This window comes from Notolepis coatsorum, assembly GCF_963971535.1.
Source record: "Notolepis coatsorum genome assembly, chromosome: 13".
Taxonomy (NCBI): domain Eukaryota; kingdom Metazoa; phylum Chordata; class Actinopteri; order Aulopiformes; family Paralepididae; genus Notolepis; species Notolepis coatsorum.
The window spans coordinates 53704899-53724571 of NC_140177.1; the positions used below are offsets into that span (position 1 = coordinate 53704899).

Sequence of the window (19673 nt, forward strand, 5' to 3'; positions counted from 1 at the left end):
TGGAGAGAGAGGAGTTGGGCAAGAGCCAGACATACGTGTGTAAAAAGTAGCTTCAAATATTTTTTCTAATATTTTTTTTTTTAATTACAGCCCTTACTTTCAGCTTGTGACAGGCAGCAGCAGCAGCAAACCGTTCCGCATCAACCTTCCTTGAGGCAAAGCCCTCCACTTGAATCTTTGTGGGCCACTGTACCGTGAGTGTGGCTCTCTATGGAAAGATACATTCTTTAAAAGGCTAGTTAGAAATCTAGGTATTGGGGAAAACAAGAGACACTTGATCTGCAATCTGTAAATCATTCGTATGCTACCCTGAATGGTGACCTTTGCCCTCTGACCTTGATATCCTCAATTTCAGTGCAGCTGTACTGGATGAGCTGAGACAGGTCGTTCACTCCTAGGGACCGGGCTATAACGTTATTCAACAAGGACTTCGGGTCAGGGTATTCCTTCAGGAGATCCGAATTACCTTGACAAAAATAACAAACACACAAAAGAGGCCGTGTAATGGCAGTTCGTTACAGAGAACAACAGCGTGAGCGTCCTTGAGGTTGTAGACAGCGCCTCGTTAACGCCACTCACCTTGTTTCGTTTGGGACGCTGATATTCCATGGTCCTGAACGGTTTGAGCTTTTGTCTTGTACCACCGCACATTTCTATAGTTTAGTCCAATTTTATTTACGGTATCAAAACGTTTCCCAAGGTTGCTTATCGCTCTAAGGCGCACGAGTAAAACACCGGGTAACGCCATCTTTGCAGTTAGACTACACATTTTCTCGCCGAGTGCCAACTTCCTTACAACTGGTAACTAGCCCACACTGCCACCGTCTGGCACGGAGTAGGACCTGGCTGAGAAATTGCTCTAAAATCGTAGAGGAGGAAAACTGTATCGTTGGTCAAATATTATAACATAATTCCATAGCATAGAATTGCAGTATAGGCCAGTATGAGTATAGTAATATAGTATATTATAGCAGCGTAACATAGAATAATAATATATTAAAATATTGTATAATACTGTATACCAATATAGTGTAGTATATAAATAGTATGATTTAGTTATATTATAATAAAATAAAAATTATAAAATTATATATAGAATATAGAATAATACATTATATAAATGTATAGATACGTGTGTGTGTGTGTGTGTGTATAAATGAATGAACCTAAATATAGTTTGACTGATACACAAAATGGGTTTATTTATGTTGATTTAATTTAGTTGTGTTGATGTTTCCATTTTTGCAAAATGGGTATATTCTGTTTGGTTTTACGCAATAAGTCTATCGGTGTGTTGTATGTGTGTAGGGGCAGGTATATATAAGAATTTTTCTTCTTCCTGTTCCTTTCGGCCATGGAATTTGGTGAATTATATGAATATGTACTGTTGGACTGTGGTAATTCCATGTACGAATTAATAAATGATGATGATGATGAAATATAACATAATTCCAAATATTAGTGATGTTCTCATAATTTAGATGCCACATAATGCATTATATTCATGTTTAATGTTTAGCCGTCATTATATGACTTCTTTGTTTGTACAGTATGTCACCACCTGGAGAGTGGGCGGTCCCGCAGACTGTATGGTGGTGGTAAAATTGCTGTCTATAAATGCCTCTGCGAGATCAGACACTTTCACTTTCAGAGATGAAACTCTCACTAGTTTTCCTCCTGGCAGTTACGACTGGTGAGTTAAAACGACAAGGACTACAATGGAAATAAGTCATTATAATTTATGACGTTATATTTTCCTCCCGAATTTTAATGTGTGTATGGTGCCTAGGGGCTTTCAACATTATATTTTTTTATCTGCCAAATAAAATCAATCAATCAATCTATCAATACATTTCAACAGAAGATAAATGTTTCATGCTCAAAAGGAGTTACAAAGCTGATACCTATGAAAGGATATAATTGACTATCCAATTTCCCTCCCCAATTATTTTTTGAATTTTTTAATACAAACAAAAGTTAAAACCTATGACTAGATTGTATGTTTGTTTGAGAGACCCCCTACTCTATGTTCTAGTGTCTGGATGTGGCGTTCCCAGCCACCTGCCCAGCACAAGCCGTGTTGTAAATGGGGAAGAAGCCCGTCCCTACAGCTGGCCATGGCAGGTAGACAACTCAAACATTCAGTATACATAATGCTCGTAAGGCTGTCACATAAAAAACAAAAATATGTCAGAACATTCTTTTGTAGATTTGTTCATTCTGAGCTCATTCTTTCAGTCAGTTTAGTTTATTATGATCCACAATTAGCTACAGCATTCCAGTAGCTATTGTTCCTGGGGTACACAAAAAAACGACTACTACATCATAACATGACATTACAAGTAAACAGGACAAATGACTACACACACAGACATAATACTTAAATCATAATATATAACGTTAAGTAAGTAAGTAATCCAGACAAGGACTAGAGACTTGGACTATAGTACACACACACACACAACAAGACAAGCTCCAATATACAATAATCCAATATACATTTATCAACTATTTGAAATAGCTAAGAATACAGTACTTAACTGTACACACTATATGCCCACACATTTGTTCATACACGCCTAATTTAAGATTAACTAAATTGATTATGTTGATACATAATGATGTTGTTGCAATGCATAGTCGGCAATACAGAGTATTTTACCTCATAATTGAAACTCACTTTTACAATTACATTTAAAAAGCATAAAAAACTACTTTCAGTCAATAGCTACATCTGCGGCTGGGTGGCGCAGCGGTCTAAGCGCTCTTCACCAACGCGTGATACACCGGTATCGAATCCGGCTGTCAGCGTTGCCTCCGGCTTGGGCCGGCCGTCATACTGACTCAATCGAGTCGATGGGTGGTAATCTGGTCGTTGTAAACAGCGACTCCTACAGGTCGGTCAGGGCGCCTGCACAGCAAGGACAGGAGAGGGCGAGCGTAGTGTGAGCCTCCCACACGTTACACCTCGCCAATGAGAGTCCGCGCTGGCAGGTGAAAAGAAGTGGCTGGCTGACTCCGTATGTATCAGAGGGGACATGTGATAGATTCTTCACCCCTCCCTACGACCGACCAGTGGGGGGCACATGCGAGCAACGATCAAGACAGGGGAGGGGGGAATTGGCACAACTAAAATTGGGATGGGAGAAAAACAGAAAAAGGAGAAAAAGTGGATACAAGTTTTTTTTTGTATGATATGTCTAGGGAGTGAATTCCATTCATGCATAGCTCGGTACAAAACCGTTCATTTGATTGAGTTTGTTCTTGCTTTTGGTAATAAAGTTTCCTCCTATAGCGTGTCTGGTTGAGTATTCATGTCTATCTAAACTGAAAGATACATTTGTATACAAAATAAACAGTGTTTTTGTTATAGAAATGTTTCTGATAAATACAATTAATGAATAGAGTAACCTGTTTTTAATATAACCAAGCAAAACAGTTATGCATTGAAACAACATTTGTTCTGTATTCACAACAAAGCGAAATACGCGCTGCTCTGTTTTGTACTATTTATAATTTTTTTTGATCTTATCCAAAGTAATATTAGACCATACTGCTGGGAAATAGTCAAGCTGGGACATAGTAACTCTTTCTGCGCCAAAAACGAGAATTCTCGTGTTTTAAATCCAACCGCTGAGCACCAAAAACGAGTTTTTGCGTTTTTAGATCCTTTTTCTTTTCTTCTTCGATTTCCCCATTCTAAACACTTTTGCTGACCTGCCTGTGTCTCCCTGGCACCGCTGCCTACGTTATAATTGCAATGGCGATCGAATCCCGACAGGTGGCAGTATCGCCTACCTTTTGAACTGGGTCTCTAAGGTGTCTTTCAGTGCCTCGCTACCTCCGGCTGCAGGCATCCCTTCTCCCTCAAAATGAAGTCAGCACACAGCCATCTGTCGGAGATTTGCTCGCCTGAAACCTATTGTTTCCCGTATTATAGCCAGACCCAATGCACACGAGTAATGGCGATCGCGATGGAACCACATGGATTATTAATTTTGGAGTACCTTCTGACTAAGGTAAGGTATATTTTAGGTCTATTTTACCGAACCTAAAACATGCTTTTGTATTGATCACAGCGTTGTATTTTACCGGACCTAAAACATGCTTTTGGAAACGATCGGAACTTCGTAAAACGACCCCCCCCCCTTGATGATTTTGATACCTTTGATTTGGAAATAATATAGGTTTCAGGCGAGCAACCCAAACGATTTGCGCATATGCATATAACACGTCATATCTCATCTAGAAAACGAGACTGGATAATTTTGAAACAGGGCAATGTCTAGAGTGGAATAGCGCACAAACGAAAGTATGTAGAAATGAACTGGTTTGTCAATGTTGGACTATAAATATTGCCTGTCAAATGAGCCATACTATTGTTTCCATAGCTATAGTATAGAATATAAGATGGGTCCGCAAACATTGTGAAAATTGTCAATAACGCTGGCGCCAGGCAGTACAGATGGAAAAACAGCGTGGCGCTCAATGAGTTAAAGCTTGAATCACCTAACTAATTCAGTCTTTTAACTCATTCAGCACCAGCTATTAGACGGGGCCCCTTGTAGCAATGCCACGCTTTAAAAGATAGGAGTGCATCACCTTGTTTGTAGAGCTATAACTATATTATAGCTATGGATACAATACTATGGCCCATTTGACATCAAATATCTATCGTTCAATATGTGAAAAATAATATTCTTTTTCATCCATACGTTCCCGTGTTATACCGTGGTGAATATGAGTATAGTTTTAGAGTGGTCTGGGGTAATTCCCGAAAGGCTGTGTTATAGCCTCATACGTGAATCCTACTATAAGCGTTGCCATTTCTTGCCTGGACACGCTACTATTGCAATCAAATCTATATAATAGGTATTATGTTTCATCATGAATGCATGAAAGGGGGGGGGGGGGGGGGGGTCGTTTCTGATTATTTGATTGCCAGTAACGGCATTCGTATTGAACACTAAAAACGTTGATCAGCTCGATCGGTATAAAAGCATTGCACGATCAAGCCAGAATTGATGTCAGATAGTCCTTACCTGTGATCGGGAGTATTCCAAAAATAATATTCCAATTGTTTGATCGCCATCTGGTCCATCCAGTGTGAATGAATGAATGAATGAAAACTTTATTTAACAGATTGCAGAATGGGTACAATACAGTACGGCTCAATACATACAATTGTTAAGGGGATGCAGACCTGAGAAAGACGTTTGTCTTGTTTCCATCAGGGTCCCCCATTTTCAATTCATATAGACATATATGACATACAGATAGTCAGTACTGCTACATCTATACATTTATGACATACCAGATTTGCAAATACAGTACTTTTTGTGATACAGAAGGAGTCAAGAAAAGGGAGTATATACATTTGACGTAGAAACTGTACATTGGAGGAGGTTGGGTACATTGGGATATTGACAACCATACTGGGTAATTTACATTGGAGGTGGTTGGGGGGGGGGGGGCGGGGGGCACACTGTATAAACAAGTAACACTGTACATTGAGGGGGGGGGGGGGAGGAGACACTGTACAAACAAACACAATTGTACATTGAACTATTGACAAAACCATACTAGGTAAATGACTGTACATTGGAGGGGGTTGGGTTAGGATATTTACAGGGGCCAGTGTTGAATTGCAGTCTCCCGTAGGTGTCCCTTGAGAGAGGTTTTGAAAGTGGGTAGTGATCCACATTCCTTTACAGCTTTGGGTAGGGCGTTCCACATTGATGTGGCATAATTGCGAAACGTGTTTAGTCCCTTATTTGAGCCGAATCTGGGTTTAACATGATTTGTGGAGCTCTCTCTGGTGTTGTGATCGTGGTATTCACTGACCTTTGGGAAGTATTTTGACATGTACATGGGTACCTTGGTCGTGTAGTGTATCTTGTAGACCAGGCCCATTGCAAGTTGTTGTACTCTGTCGTCTACTCTAAGCCATCCTAGGTTGTCAAAGTGGGCAGGGGTGAGGTGGGTTCTAGGAGTAAGGTCAAGCAGTAGTCTGACCAGTTTGTTTTGAGATGTTTGTAATTTTGTTTTTAGCGCCTTTGAGGTGCTTTGGTACCATGAGGTGCAAGCATAGTCGTAGTACCCCTGAATGAGTGCTCCTGCCAGAGTCTTCAGGGTGTTCTTGTTTACCAGAGAGGAGATCCGGTACAAGAATCGAGTTCGTTGGTTGACTTTTTTTATTACATTGGATGCCATTTTGTCACAGGAGAGATTAGCCTCTAGGATGGAACCCAGGTAGGTAATTTCATCTTTCCTTGTGACAATATTGTCACCCACTGTAACTGAGAAGCCGTCGGTCTTGCTGAGTTTGTTATTTGAACCGAAGAGAATGGACTCTGTTTTGCCCATGTGTAATGATAGTTTGTTATCAGCGAGCCATATGCAGATTCTGCCTAGTTCCGAGCTGAGGGTTTTTTCAACCTGTAACTTGTTCTTGTCAGAGACCAGCAGGGCTGAGTCGTCCGCAAACAGGAACAAGTTGCAGTCACAAGCTGACGACATGTCATTTGCATAAATTAGGAACAGTAGCGGTCCTAGTATGCTTCCTTGTGGAACACCACAGCTCACTGTGAGGGGGGGGGGTAGACATAACCCACCACAACATATGGATCGGGAGCATTTGACGCGCTTGAATGCAACCGGGAGAACCGCTCGACTGGTCCGACTCAGACCCGAGATATCTCGGGTCTGGCAGCCAACGCATGACGAGTTAACCCGACTTATCTCGTGTTTGGCAATTAAAGAGTTAATAACAGAAATACCATTTCCCATCTTAGCAACTATCTTACTTATGTGATTTGTCTTACTATCTAAGATAACTCCTAAGAGCTTGGTCTCCTGGACTTGGACAATACACATCATTTATACAAATATTTAAACCTGGTTTTCTACTAAGAGAGCAGTTTGAATCAAATACTGTATATCAAGTGTTTCAGAGGAACCTGACCTCAGTTTCTGGTGCAGTTTTTTTTGTGATGTTTGTAATCTTGTTTGTAGGCTAACAATTGGTATCCATCTTCCTGTCTGACTCTGGAGAAGACTAGCATAATTTCCCATAATGTTGGCGTGTATCTTTAAAACCCCACCATTTTCTTTTTTTACTTCGAGTTTAAATTCTGCGCATTCCTTCATGTGCTGAGCAAGTTCCTACGGTTCCTGGTTCATAACACGCATGCCTCAAATTACCACCAAGCACATGGTCATACCATCAAACACTAGGATGACAAGCTGTGATACTTGTGCAGTATAACACATTTTTCAGGTTCCATTTTCTCTTCCTCCAAGGTTTCTCTGGAGTCTTTCTTCCCGACCTGTGGAGGAACACTTGTTGCTTCCAACTGGGTCTTGACTGCGGCACACTGCATTACGTGAGGAAACTTTTATTCGTAACATCACGTGTCTCCGAGTAACATAAACGACAGAAATAATTGTACAGACCATTGGAGATGGATGACGGCATGGACATGAAGCATGTGAGCCACCTGGAATGATGTGGTTTGGAACAAGATGACTGTACTGCAACCCCTTCCTCCAAACACACACCCCTACAGTCATATACTCACACGCATACAACTACACTAAAAGGAACGCGGTGGAAATAAGCTCTTGGCTTTCCAGCGGTCATCCAAGTGCCATTAGAAATAATCAACATACTCCCCAGACAGCACCGGCATGCATGATAATAGAGACCCGACAGCTGAATGCAATAGCATATGGTACAAAGTCAGGACAAGACCGTCTCCCTTTGATCCATTTTGCATTTCATTAATTTTTTCCCTCTGCCCTTTCAATTCAGGTTCCACACATACAGGGTGGTTCTCGCGGAGCACGACATGGACACAGAGGAGGGCCCCGAGCAGTCCATTATGGTGGACACATTTTTCCTCCATCCTAAATGGAATAACAACTGTGTCTCTTGTGGGTAAGCGGCTGCTCTACATGATAAACCCCTCTGCCTTGAGGGGAATGTGTGGTGGTGGGGCAGAATGGACAAACGTTGAGGTCACATGATGATACCAGTCAGTATGTCCTTGGACTAGAGCCCCAACCTGAGAATCACTTTCTGGACAATCAGCTGTGTAAATAGAGGTTTTGTAAATACCCATACCTACGCCTTTACCTATGCACTTACATGCATGTACTGGTATCAAAACATCCAAATGGAATACTGTCCCGATTTAGTTTTTCCTTTTTTAAATGTAATTTTCAGTTAACACATAGAATTTGATCCCTTATATGTACTTTGTGTTGTTTCGTTCCTGATATAAATAGGAATGATATTGCCCTGCTGAGGCTGGAGACTAATGCGGTTCTCAATGACAAAGTCCAGCTGGCTTGCCTCCCAGAGGATGGTTCCATCCTAGCCCACAAGCAGCCCTGCTACGTCACAGGGTGGGGTCGTCTCTACTGTAAGACCCCGCTGTCAAGTCTGGTGACTCATGCTCATGCTGAATGTACAGGGCGTTTACATTTTCTTTTAACCAATTGTCATTTTAACCCCCGTCATGGCCCTATAAAGCTACAGATGCATCATTTCCTGCAGGTCAGATCTCTCTCACCCACATCTCGGAAACCCATGATTTTCTAGAATATTCCATTTATTTTAGTATATGTGTATACCGATAAGTTCAAATATTCCTTTATAGATCCCTTTGGGGGTATTCGGGCGTCGACTCATAGCAGTATGGGGAAGAGGAGGTACAGGTATGGGCAGGGTAATAGTAGAAAGACAATAAATATAGGCAATAAAATTTATCTGAATATAGACAAATATAATGTAATAATAAACAGTGTAAACAATATAATTGACTCTGAATATAAGAACGTAAATAGTGTAGTGCAGATGAGGGTCTGTATGCCCCATCAGTTATATTATACTGTACATTACAATAAATATGGGCAATAAGAATCTGAATATATACTATGAGTAAAATAAAGTAAACTGTCTTGACGGGTCAAGGGTGGAGGAGGGCATGCTGCTGTCTGATGGGTTTCAGATCTCTCTCTCTCCCCCTCTCTCTTTCACTCAGCTGGAGGGCCTGCAGCGACCAGGCTACAGCAGGCCCTGCTACCTGTGGTGGAGCACAGCGTCTGCAGTACAGGTGACTGGTGGGGTGGCTCAGTGAAGACGACTATGGTCTGTGCAGGAGGAGAGAGCAAGTCAGCATGTCATGTGAGTAATTATCATCCCCAAACTCTACTGTGACCCGACTCCTAATGAATTAAACAGTAGTGAAATTGGGCGTCCCCGTGGAACCTCCTCAAGGCCCCCCCCCCCGTCTGGGAACCACTGGTGTAGGAAGTCAGTTGTCTGCATTCTCCTCAGGCACGTGCAGATATAATAATACACTGGACTTTCGAAGAAGTCTTTATTTATCATGCAGTGACACACGCATGCGATGGGCGGCACACACAGGAACACACATTAAATTGAGTCTCTGCGCTTGACCCATCCCGTCACCAAGGGCAGCCGGGAGCAGATAAGGGCTGCGACGTGGGGCCGTGCCCCGGGGACCAATCCAAGTGCTCCTGTCCGTCTTTGTCAGGGACACGACAGCGTTAGCGATCCGTTGTGCATGTTTTTCCATTGGGTTTATCTTATCTTACAGCAAGGCCCGGGAGATACCCCACCTGGGTACCTGGCAATGCCGGAAACCTGGTCCCCAAGCGGGAATCGAACCCAGGACCTTCTAGCTGTGAGGCAACAGTGTTAACCACTACACCACCGTGCCGCCCAGATAGGACCAGAGGGAGGCTCGAGCCCCTGCCCTTTTGCCCTCAGTCAAAAAGTGTCCTTTAACAGGTGTTAAAAAGTGTATTTAATTTTTTCTTTCGTTTTTATTGAAATTCTATACAAAATAATGTACAGTACTATCCACAAAAAATTCACCATCTCAATTTAAAAAGTACTTGGCTCTCCAAGCCCATGTGGGCCGAGTTGGGGTGTGTGGAGAGTGTGGCCTCGTTATGGAGATGAAGAGGGCTGCTTTGATCTTGGGCCGGCTCCAGCCCCTATGGTGAAACACACCGGCTCCCCTCTTTAAAATGCCTGCTCCGTTTAGCCCATCGGCGGGGTGGCAGCGCCGGGTTGGGAATAGTGCGTATCGGTGGGGTGAGTGCCCTTTTTTGCTTGAGGCCCTGCCCCCCAAAATGTCTGTGCATGGCCCCAGATTCTGCTCATATATTGTCGAAAAATACTTGCACAATCTCTTACCTACCGCCTCCCTACAGGGTGACTCTGGAGGGCCTCTGAGCTGTCAGGGCAGAGATGGAAAGTGGTACGTCCAGGGAGTGACCAGTTTTGTAGACGGACGTGGCTGTAACACCCCCCAGAAACCAACGGTCTTTACGCGCGTGGCCTCTTTCATCCCCTGGATCAGCGAGGTAAGGGAGGGCAGGTGGTACAAGAACCTAGTGCTTAGCTACTGCTCATAAATCCACACAAATACATTGCATGTTTATGTTTAGTGAAGCGCAGCAACGTTTGATGATCCTTTGTTATTGTCAAGATAATTTTGTTCTCTTTCTTTGCAGACAATGGCTCAAAACTGATGAGGATTTACATATGCTGTCGTTATACAACGAATAAAGCCTTCTCCATTGACTAACCCTCTGGTCTTTTATTGAGATACTGGAATGAAGAGTAAGAAATAGCAAGACAGTCTAATATAGTAGAAAATAATGACATTTTAATGAGATTTTTCTTTTCTTTCAATACAGTTTTATAATCTTACAAAGATAAATCCAAGCACATATTTAACATGGTGAAACTTTTTTAAAGACTTTGATTTAATTTGATTCCATTAAAGCAATATTCTGAAGCTCTATATACATTAGATGTGTTTGAAAACAATGAAATAAAACACTAGTATTTTGAGTTATTGGAACTGAACTGATTGGAACTGAAGTTGCCGGTCACAGAAATGTATTAACCCGTTCACTACCACACTACAGAAGGTTAACCTTTCACTACCACACTACAGACGGTTAAAGGGTTAACCCTTTGTCATGTGGCAGTGAAAGGGTTAATAACCTTCTGTATTGTCGCAGTGAAAGGGTTAACCATTTGGTAGTGTGGTAGTGAAAGGGTTAATTATAAAAGGTACCCAATGGAGTTTTCTTGTAAACGGCTCACTTTGCTTTATATTCACATTTCCACCCAAATAGACAAGAGTTTTCAGTTGTTGTTCTATAGTCTACAAGCTGAGTGAATACATTTCCTACCTCAAAATGCCTTCGCAATGTAAATTTTCTCAGTTTTCTTTGCTCTCGTAATGTTTATATCCCATCCATGTTTGGCTTAATTTTCGGTTTTGGCAAAGTTGCAATGAGTCCGAACTCCTTTGATCGACAGGCTTGTTAGATTTAGAGGAAGATCATATAGATAGACCAATAAAATTGAAGCACAAGGGCATGTTTACACGCCTCCAGTTAATTTTTTTGGGGGGGGGGACCCCTTTTCTCCTACCGTGCGCTATAGCGCCAATTTCAGAAACTAGTGGTAGAAAAACTCCATTGGAGACCTTTTAAGAATTTTATTATAAACATTGAAGTTGGTCCAACTTCAAACATTTCAAACATTGAAGTTGGTTCATCAAGCCTAGCATGGCCAGTGTCTTTGGCTCCACCCCACACATTATGCTCAGCACCTGGTCAGAGGTCAGAGGGTGTCCAGGTGAAGAAGTCTATCCCCCGCAGCTCCTCGGGTAGATATTCCTGCTCTATGTTGGACCTGAAGGACGGGTTGTACTTGTAGCCCTTAGCGTAGCCCAGCTCCTTCATGAGCTTGGTGGGGGCGTTACGGAGATGCAGGGGGACAGAGGGCAGGGGGCCTTTGTGGTTCCTCAGACAGGCCTTGACGTTACTGTACGCCTTGTACACGTCCACAGACTTGGCTGCCCGGGCCAAGTAGACCACACACTGAGCCAGAATCACCTGAGGAGGAACGGAGGAAGAGGGCAGGGAGCCAAGGAAGTGAGATATACATACATGTGGTATGTATGTTATCAAATAAAACTAGTGAGTGTACATATGGTATGTATGTTATCAAATGAAACTAAAGTGAGATGTACATGTTATGTATGTTATCAAATACAACTAGTGAGTGTACATACGTATGTTATGTATGTTATCAAATGAAACTAAAGTGAGATCTACATGTTATGTACGGTATGTTATCAAATAAAACTAGTGAGTGTACATAATTATGTATGTTATCAAATAAAACTGATGATTAGGGATGTTATTATTCCTTTGCGCCACTAGGTATCAGTATGGTAGGTTCAAGAACCTAAGAACAACCATCTTGGATTCTAGGACTCAACTCATCATTGAACCACCGAACAAAACAAAAACTAAAGTGAGATGTACATATCTTAAAGGGACATTTCACAGATTGTTTAACCTGTCTCCCATTGTTCTGTTGTGAGGAGGGCCTGATAATCTGAGATAGAATTGACCAACGTGTTCTGTATCACTAGAGGTCTGCTCCATTGCGGCCGAGCTCGAGAAACACGTTGGTACGTTTTATGTCGGATTATCACATGTATAAAGTCTGCCTGCTCACTCACCAGTGCCTCCACGGTTATCTAGTTTTAGCACCACACATTTTATGTTCTTTTACTAGTTTTAGCCCTTATTTTATTTTACAGTTTTACTCGTTTTAGCTGTAGGATATCATGGATATCATGAAGAACGTGCTCAGTCAGCTGAGATCCAGTTAAGGTTTATTAGCCAGACAGATAGAAATATATACAAGATAGTTAGATACATGGCTGAGGCTTCCGGCCCAGGTGACCAGCTGAAATTACCCAGGTAGTGAAGACGATTGTTGTCGGGAGGAGCCCTTTATAGTGAAAATTCCCTGACCATTCTCTGGCTAAGATGTTTTGATGATTGATTTGACTTATATGGACCTTTTATAAAATATTTAGCCCCTGTGTCCCTCCCAAAAATCCAGGAATCTTTTTGTCAGATGGCCAAATCCAAAATACCTGCTGACGCCATCTTGAAAAATTAACTTTTGATCCAGAGCACCTAGAATCATGTATGAACACACTTTTCTGTGTAAGTCAACCATGACGATTCCAATTCTGACATCAGTTTGACTCTATGACATCAATTTGACCCAGAAATCCAAGATGGCCACCATCCAGTAGAGCAAAAATGTAGATGGAGACTAGCGAAAATGTAACTTTTGAATGGGAAGGTAAGATTTGGTGTTTGGGCAGGGCTTCATACTAACCTTTCCACTGATAGCACTGGTGCTACCAACTTTCCCAATAGCTAGCTAGCTAGCAACAACAACTAGTTAGCTAATATAGTCATTGTAGCCCTGTGTTTGGGGTTTGTTAACCCTTGTGTTGTGTTCGAAAGCTGTTTATTTCAGGAGTTATTTTGATGATATTCTGAGCTTGTGCTCAGCCTTCTGTTTCAAAAGGTATCTTGGACCACGCCATCTCGCCATTCCTTGACATGAAGAACTCCTGTTGACCTCACTCATCCAGGCCTTCTTCTTCAACAGACTGCGAGAGTGTGTGTGTGTGTGTGTGTGCGTGTGCGAATGTGCGTGTGTGTGTGCATACGTGCGTGCATGTGTGTGTGTGCGTGCATGTGTGTGTTTACGTTCAAGAATAATATGAGTGTCCATATTCTGTGAGAAAGGTTGAGTTCCCGTGGGGGGAGAGGTGCCAGAGGGATTGGGAGAACAGGTGCATGTTGCAAAAAGGAAGTGTTCCCGTGGAGGAAAGAGGTGGGGGTGGGGTGTCTAAAGATCAAAGATGAATCTTGACTGACCCAAATTTTACACAGAGTTACCCACAACATTTAAATGCATGCTGGGTATTTCCAGGGTTCTATGTCAGAGGAAGGTTAGAGTTTGAAAGGAAGAGTTGCACAGTGTTGATGCATAACAGCTGGAAAATGGAGGAAATCACTCAACTCATAGGGACAAATAGACAGTGCATAACCCATCAGACTACATGTATCCTTCAGTGTGGCAGGCTTTGTGATGAAGCCACCGATTCCATTACCTCAATTGAGAGGTGGGAAAATATAAAGAATAAGGCACTGTTATGGAGCGGTCTTGACACGTTCGGAAACGTCCATGCAACTGTGGATTGGGATAAAGGTCCCGTCGGACAATGTATCCATAATACATGTAGGTTGACCTTATGGAATGCCAAAAAACTGGAACAGGCCAAGAAAAGACAGAAAAGACGAGAGGTTGATGAAAGCCAATCTGAGTCTTCGTCTACAGTATGTCTGATGTTTGTTCCCCAGCTGCGGCTCCAGCTGCCAAGCGGCTGAGATCGAGTCTTGGGCTGATACATGATAAAACCAAATGTGTCTGGTGCTGTAAGACAGAGTCGTTCAAGCACCCAGAATCAAAGCTGGTACTGATTTCGTATAATCACGCATGGGCAGCTGTCAAGATCCACACGGTGGCCCTGGAAGATCAGAAAATGCGAGACAGAATGGAGGGAATGGAGGAAATGATCACAGAATCACAGAAGATAATAACTCAAAAAGTAGATGCTATTAAAGAATCTATTGAAGGCAAAATTGATGCGCTGAGAGCGGACGCCGAAGCACAGAATAAACGCACCGAGGCTCTGGAGAAAGTAGTGGAAGCCCACGAAATCAAATTCACTCACATCTACAAGGAAGTAGAGGCTAACACAGTTAACCTAACTGCCGAGATGAAGGGGAACTACAATGAAATCAAGACGGAGCTCAGCGAAATAACGGAGGAGCTCACGCGAATCAATAAAGAACAGAAAGCCAAAATATTCGAGATGGAATATCAAAAACGCAGGCTGAATATTCGCATTGTCGGTCTGGACGAATCAGTGAGATGTGAAAACCCTGAAGAGTTTGCCACAGAATTACAGAAAATCTTGGGAACAGGAATCCTTCCTAAAATACCGGAGGTGGATGAGAGCTTCAGATTGGGACCCCGCTCCAGTGACAGCAACGCTAAGCCCAGAGTGATATTAGTTGTACTGCGCCAAGTCAGAATAAAAGAAATGATTATGCGTGGAATTCGCAGGATGAAAGGCAATCTTGAAACACATGGAGGTACCAATACACTGCTTTGAAGATCATTGTCGTGAGGTAGTGGAACTGCGTGCCAAGTTCAAGACGGTGATGTCTCAACTATACCTGGGGAAATACAGACCCCTACTAATATACCCTGCAATACTTCGCGCCGTCGACAAACAAGGAGCAAAAGTTCTCCTCAAATCGCCTGAAGAGGCAGCCAAATTCCTGTCTGTACAGGAGCAGATTAATGTATAAATGGCCTTTTAAATCTCAGTTATGCAAGGTCACCATATAGTACAACCTTTAATAATCAAGGATTTGGGACAGAGAGACCTACGTGCTCAGAGTTTTTGAATACTTTCCCCGACGTGTATATTATTGCGGACATATTGGATTTAAGATTGGAACACTCCAGAACATACTGGAACATTCAGACAATGTAAAAATGACATATTGGAATAATCTAGAACATCGAAGCATTCTTTGATATATGGAACATTCTGGAATATCAGCAATACGTGGTCATTCATTCTACCAGAAGCCCCTCGGGGGAATAATCAACAGCTATCTAGATGCAAAACCACAGAGCCATCATAGCCGGCCGGCTGAAGATCACTCTACACAACGATCATCGCCCACCCCGGTCGGGGGAAATGCTGCATATACGTATTTAAAAATTGTTTTTTTATTAATGGGAAATAATTTCACTACTTCTCCAATTAATACTTTAGATGTTTAAGCATAGCAATGCTCTTTTAAGATCTAAGTTAATGTTCTCTTCCTTTTACTTTTTTTTTTTTTTTTTTTTTTTTTTTTTTTTTCTCTTTCTTTTTCATCCGCTCTCTCTGATTTATTGAGGCTCTCTCTTCAGTTCAATACCTTCATATTATTCATGGGTTACTATAAATTACTATAAATTACAAGTTCATATAAAATGTAAGTGATTAAGGCATGACAATTGAAGCTTATTTTTGGTCTTTATTTTTAGTTTATCTCATTTAAATTTTTATTTATTTATTTTTTACGGGTAAGTGGCCAAGCCACAGTCGACATTCTACTTATGGTAGAATTTAGAGTGTTAGATCCTATGGTATACATAGGAATGTTAAGGATAATTGGATCATTCTGGGATATCCGGTGGTGCAAGGGAGAGAGTCATACGCAAAGGTTGTGTTCATGGAACACAATCCTGTATGACTCTCGGTGGGAGGGAAGGGTAGGGGATTTTTATTTGTATATATGTATGTTTTTAAGCTCGGCTCTCAACGGGACCTCACTAGTGGGATGTATATCTAGTATTGCCTCGCACTCTAGAAGCATTACCAAAAATTACAATGCAACATGTATAGACTATGGCTAGTTTGAATATAATGATATGGAACACCGGGGGAATAAATAACCAACTTAAACGCAAAAGCGTGCTCACACTGATGAAAAAAGAACATGTGGACATTGCTCTGCTAAGCGAAACACACATTCTAGGGAAAGACATAGGTAAATTAGCGGACAACATATACCATAATATCAGTCACTCCTCTATTGGTACGAGAACTCGGGGTGTAGCAATAGTCGTTAAACGTAAGTTGAATATTGTACTAAAGGGAGTATGGTCTGATGTAGAAGGTCGGATAACTATAGCTAAGATTGAACATAAGAACAGGAAAATAGCGTTGATAGCGGTATACGCCCCAAATTTGTACGAAAAAGTTTTCTTCACTACACTAACCAATGCAATGTTAGACATTCCCGATTACTCATTTATAATAGGAGCGGATTTTAATGCCATCTGGAACCCAAGGATAGACAAATCTTATCTCGCCTTTTCCAGCGAACAAAAGAATTCATCGAAGGCATTAAAGGATTGGTCAAAGATTACAGGTGTAAAGGACTTATGGCGGTTACTTAACCCCACGACCCGAAAGTACTCTTGTCGATCTGCGAGACATAAGACACTATCCAGAATAGATTATGTCTTTGCATCACAGAAACTATTTGATAATTATGAAGTGGAAATGATACCCAACGCACTATCAGATCACTGTTATTTACTCCTTAAAGGTACATTTGGTATACTATCCTCCCGAGCCCCAAGATGGCGATTTAACTCGTTGCTGCTTAACAACAAGGAATTCATTACACAACTCAAAGAAGCTCTTATAGTATTCCAACGGGAGAATGTAAACTCGGTGCAAGACCCCAGAATAATATGGATGTCGGTAAAGGGAATGATCAAAGACTTCACGGATAGCTTTTCCTCCAAAATGCGCAAGAATCAAAACACAAAACTGGATGAGCTGGAAACGCTTTACTCAACGTTATTTAATTCTCTGAAATACAACAACTCAACTCGACTAGAAAATCAAGTTAACGTACTAAAAATAGAGATCAATGACATATACAGACAACAATCGGAAATACAAATACGCAGCACAAGACAACAGCAGTACTCTCATGGTTCCAAACCCAGCCACCTATTAGCCATGCGATTAAGAATTAATGCAACATTTGCAGATATAACTACCATTAGAGCACAACAAGTACTTGTAACAGATCCGGTAAAAATAAACGATACATTCAAAGTATTCTACTCCGATTTATATAAATCAGAAATGACCTTCGATCAAAACAAAATGGACACATTTCTTAATCAAATTATTCTCCCTAAACTTTCAGAGGATGACGCTAAACAGTTAGAAATACCGATCACACTAGAGGAACTCAAGATGGCCATAACCGCAATGAAAAGTGGTAAGGCTCCAGGAAGAGACGGTTTCCCATCAGAAATGTACCTTTCTTGTTGGGACATAATTGGCCCCTTATTACTAAATATGATCTTATACTCAGTCAAAGAGGGGAACTTCCATAAAACCGACAATATTGCACTCATAACAGTCCTTCTTAAAAAAGACAAAGACCCCAACGAGTGCGGTAGTTATAGACCTGTAAGCCTCCTCGGAACAGATATCAAACTGTACTCTAAGGTATTAGCCATCAGATTACAAAAGCATATGACGTCTTTAGTTCACCCGGACCAAACTGGCTTCATAGGAGGCCGCCTGATCACTGAGAACATAAGACGTATACTGCACGTACTTGATGCCGACAAAGAGGATACCATACCTAAGGCGATACTGTCCCTGGATGCTATGAAGGCCTTTGACAGGCTGGAATGGTCGTATCTGTGGGCAGTGCTAGAAAGGATGGGGTTAGGAAAAGGATTCATCGATATGATTAAAGTATTATACAAAGACCCATCGGCCATGATTATAACAGGCACAATCATCTCCGATATCTTTCCGGTATCGCGCTCAGCCAGACAAGGTTGCCCTCTTAGTCCCGGTCTGTTCAATCTATCATTAGAGCCGTTAGCACAATATATAAGACAATCCCAATCCATAGAACCTATCGTAATCAAGGGCACACAACAAAAAATTTGTTTATATGCGGACGATGTAATATTGTTCATGAAAAACCCCAACACCACATTGCCTCATCTGCTCAAGTTGATTGAGGACTTTGGTGATTTATCGGGATTTAAGATAAATTGGCCGAAGTCGGCTTTCCTTCCACTTAACACCCCTGCAAAAAAAGATACAACCCTCCCAGGACAGATACCGATGGTAAAACATTTCAGATGCTTGGGAGTGGAAATATTCCCTACCATAAGACAAACGGTGAAGCACAACTACACAAAAATCCAAAACAAAATCAAAGACGACCTTGATAGATGGGCAAAACTTAAGAACACAGTACAAGCACGGATATCAATAGTTAAGATGGATGTACTACCTAAAATCAACTTCTTCTGTTCAATGCTACCGTTACCCCCTCCAGAGGGTTACTGGAAAAGATTACACTCCTCCACATACAAATTTATTTGGAATAACAAACCACCACGTATAAAAAGATCCACCGCACAGAGAAATAAAGCAGATGGTGGCATGGCATTTCCAGATTTTTTCCTATATTTTAAGGCGTACTCATTAAGTCCATTGACAACATGGTTTGACTCCCAAGCATTAGCATCTTGGAGGAAAATAGAAGAAAACATAGTAGCCCCACATAGACTGAAGGACATAGCACACACTAAACTACCAATCAAGCACTGTGAACGAAAATTTGGCCCCATAATTACTCATGCGATCCGGATATGGCGTGAATCACAAAAAAAAAATCCTAACCCACAAGAATGGCACAACCATACTCCCTTATTCAATAACAATGCTCTCTTAATTGGAAAACGACCTATAAGATTCCCTATATGGGAAAAGCAAGGCATACACTCATTAGGGGATATTTTTAACAAACAGGGTTTCTGTAGTGATAAAGAAATACGCAAAAAATTTAATCTCACCAAGTCCACATGGCTTTTTCACAAACAGTTAGAGCTATGTTTGAAGTCTCACGGTGTTCCATTAGACAGACCAATTGAACACCACAGATACCACAAATTCTTCTACTCAAGAGAGACATCGAGAGGTTTTGTTTCAGAATTTTATCATCAATTACTAACGTCCTCGTATGAAACCCTCCAACTTGACTCTATCTGGAGGAGGGATATACCAGACCTGGAAAATGACTTTGATTGGCAAGGAGCCTGGGCAAATGTCCGA

General features: G+C 41.6%; 3 protein-coding genes across 3 annotated transcripts in view; 1 reads left to right on the plus strand and 2 right to left on the minus strand.

The window, feature by feature from the left end:
* dhx30 (DEAH (Asp-Glu-Ala-His) box helicase 30) overlaps nucleotides 1-769 on the minus strand; it is a gene marked incomplete at its 5' end in the record, with an annotated part of 54291 nt that extends 53522 nt beyond the window's left edge. The window contains 3 exons of the mRNA XM_084327850.1: nucleotides 98-208; nucleotides 336-466; nucleotides 580-769. Of these exons, the coding sequence (XP_084183976.1) occupies nucleotides 98-208; nucleotides 336-466; nucleotides 580-769 (432 nt within the window). The remainder of the gene's footprint in view (nucleotides 1-97; nucleotides 209-335; nucleotides 467-579) is intronic.
* On the plus strand, nucleotides 133-10609 carry LOC311239532 (chymotrypsin-like elastase family member 3B). Its single transcript, XM_084327851.1, has 9 exons — nucleotides 133-194; nucleotides 1551-1693; nucleotides 2036-2124; nucleotides 7303-7385; nucleotides 7814-7939; nucleotides 8290-8426; nucleotides 9048-9190; nucleotides 10249-10401; nucleotides 10552-10609. Exons 2-9 carry the CDS (start codon nucleotides 1618-1620, stop codon nucleotides 10567-10569), a joined length of 825 nt encoding a protein of 274 aa, XP_084183977.1. The 5' UTR covers nucleotides 133-194; nucleotides 1551-1617; the 3' UTR covers nucleotides 10570-10609.
* Nucleotides 10610-10705: 96 nt separating this feature from the next.
* wrnip1 (WRN helicase interacting protein 1) overlaps nucleotides 10706-19673 on the minus strand; it is a 50116-nt gene continuing 41148 nt past the window's right edge. The window contains exon 7 of the mRNA XM_084327546.1: nucleotides 10706-11952. Within this exon, the coding sequence (XP_084183672.1) occupies nucleotides 11671-11952 (282 nt within the window). The 3' untranslated portion in view covers nucleotides 10706-11670. The remainder of the gene's footprint in view (nucleotides 11953-19673) is intronic.

Coding starts and splice junctions, on each gene's coding strand:
- LOC311239532 (XM_084327851.1), top strand. CDS start 1,618: ATGCCTCTGCGAGATCAGACACTTTCACTTTCAGAGATGAAACTCTCA. Junction 7,940..8,289: donor AACAACTGTGTCTCTTGTGG/GTAAGCGGCTGC, acceptor TGATATAAATAG/GAATGATATTGCCCTGCTGA. Junction 8,427..9,047: donor AGGGTGGGGTCGTCTCTACT/GTAAGACCCCGC, acceptor TCTTTCACTCAG/CTGGAGGGCCTGCAGCGACC.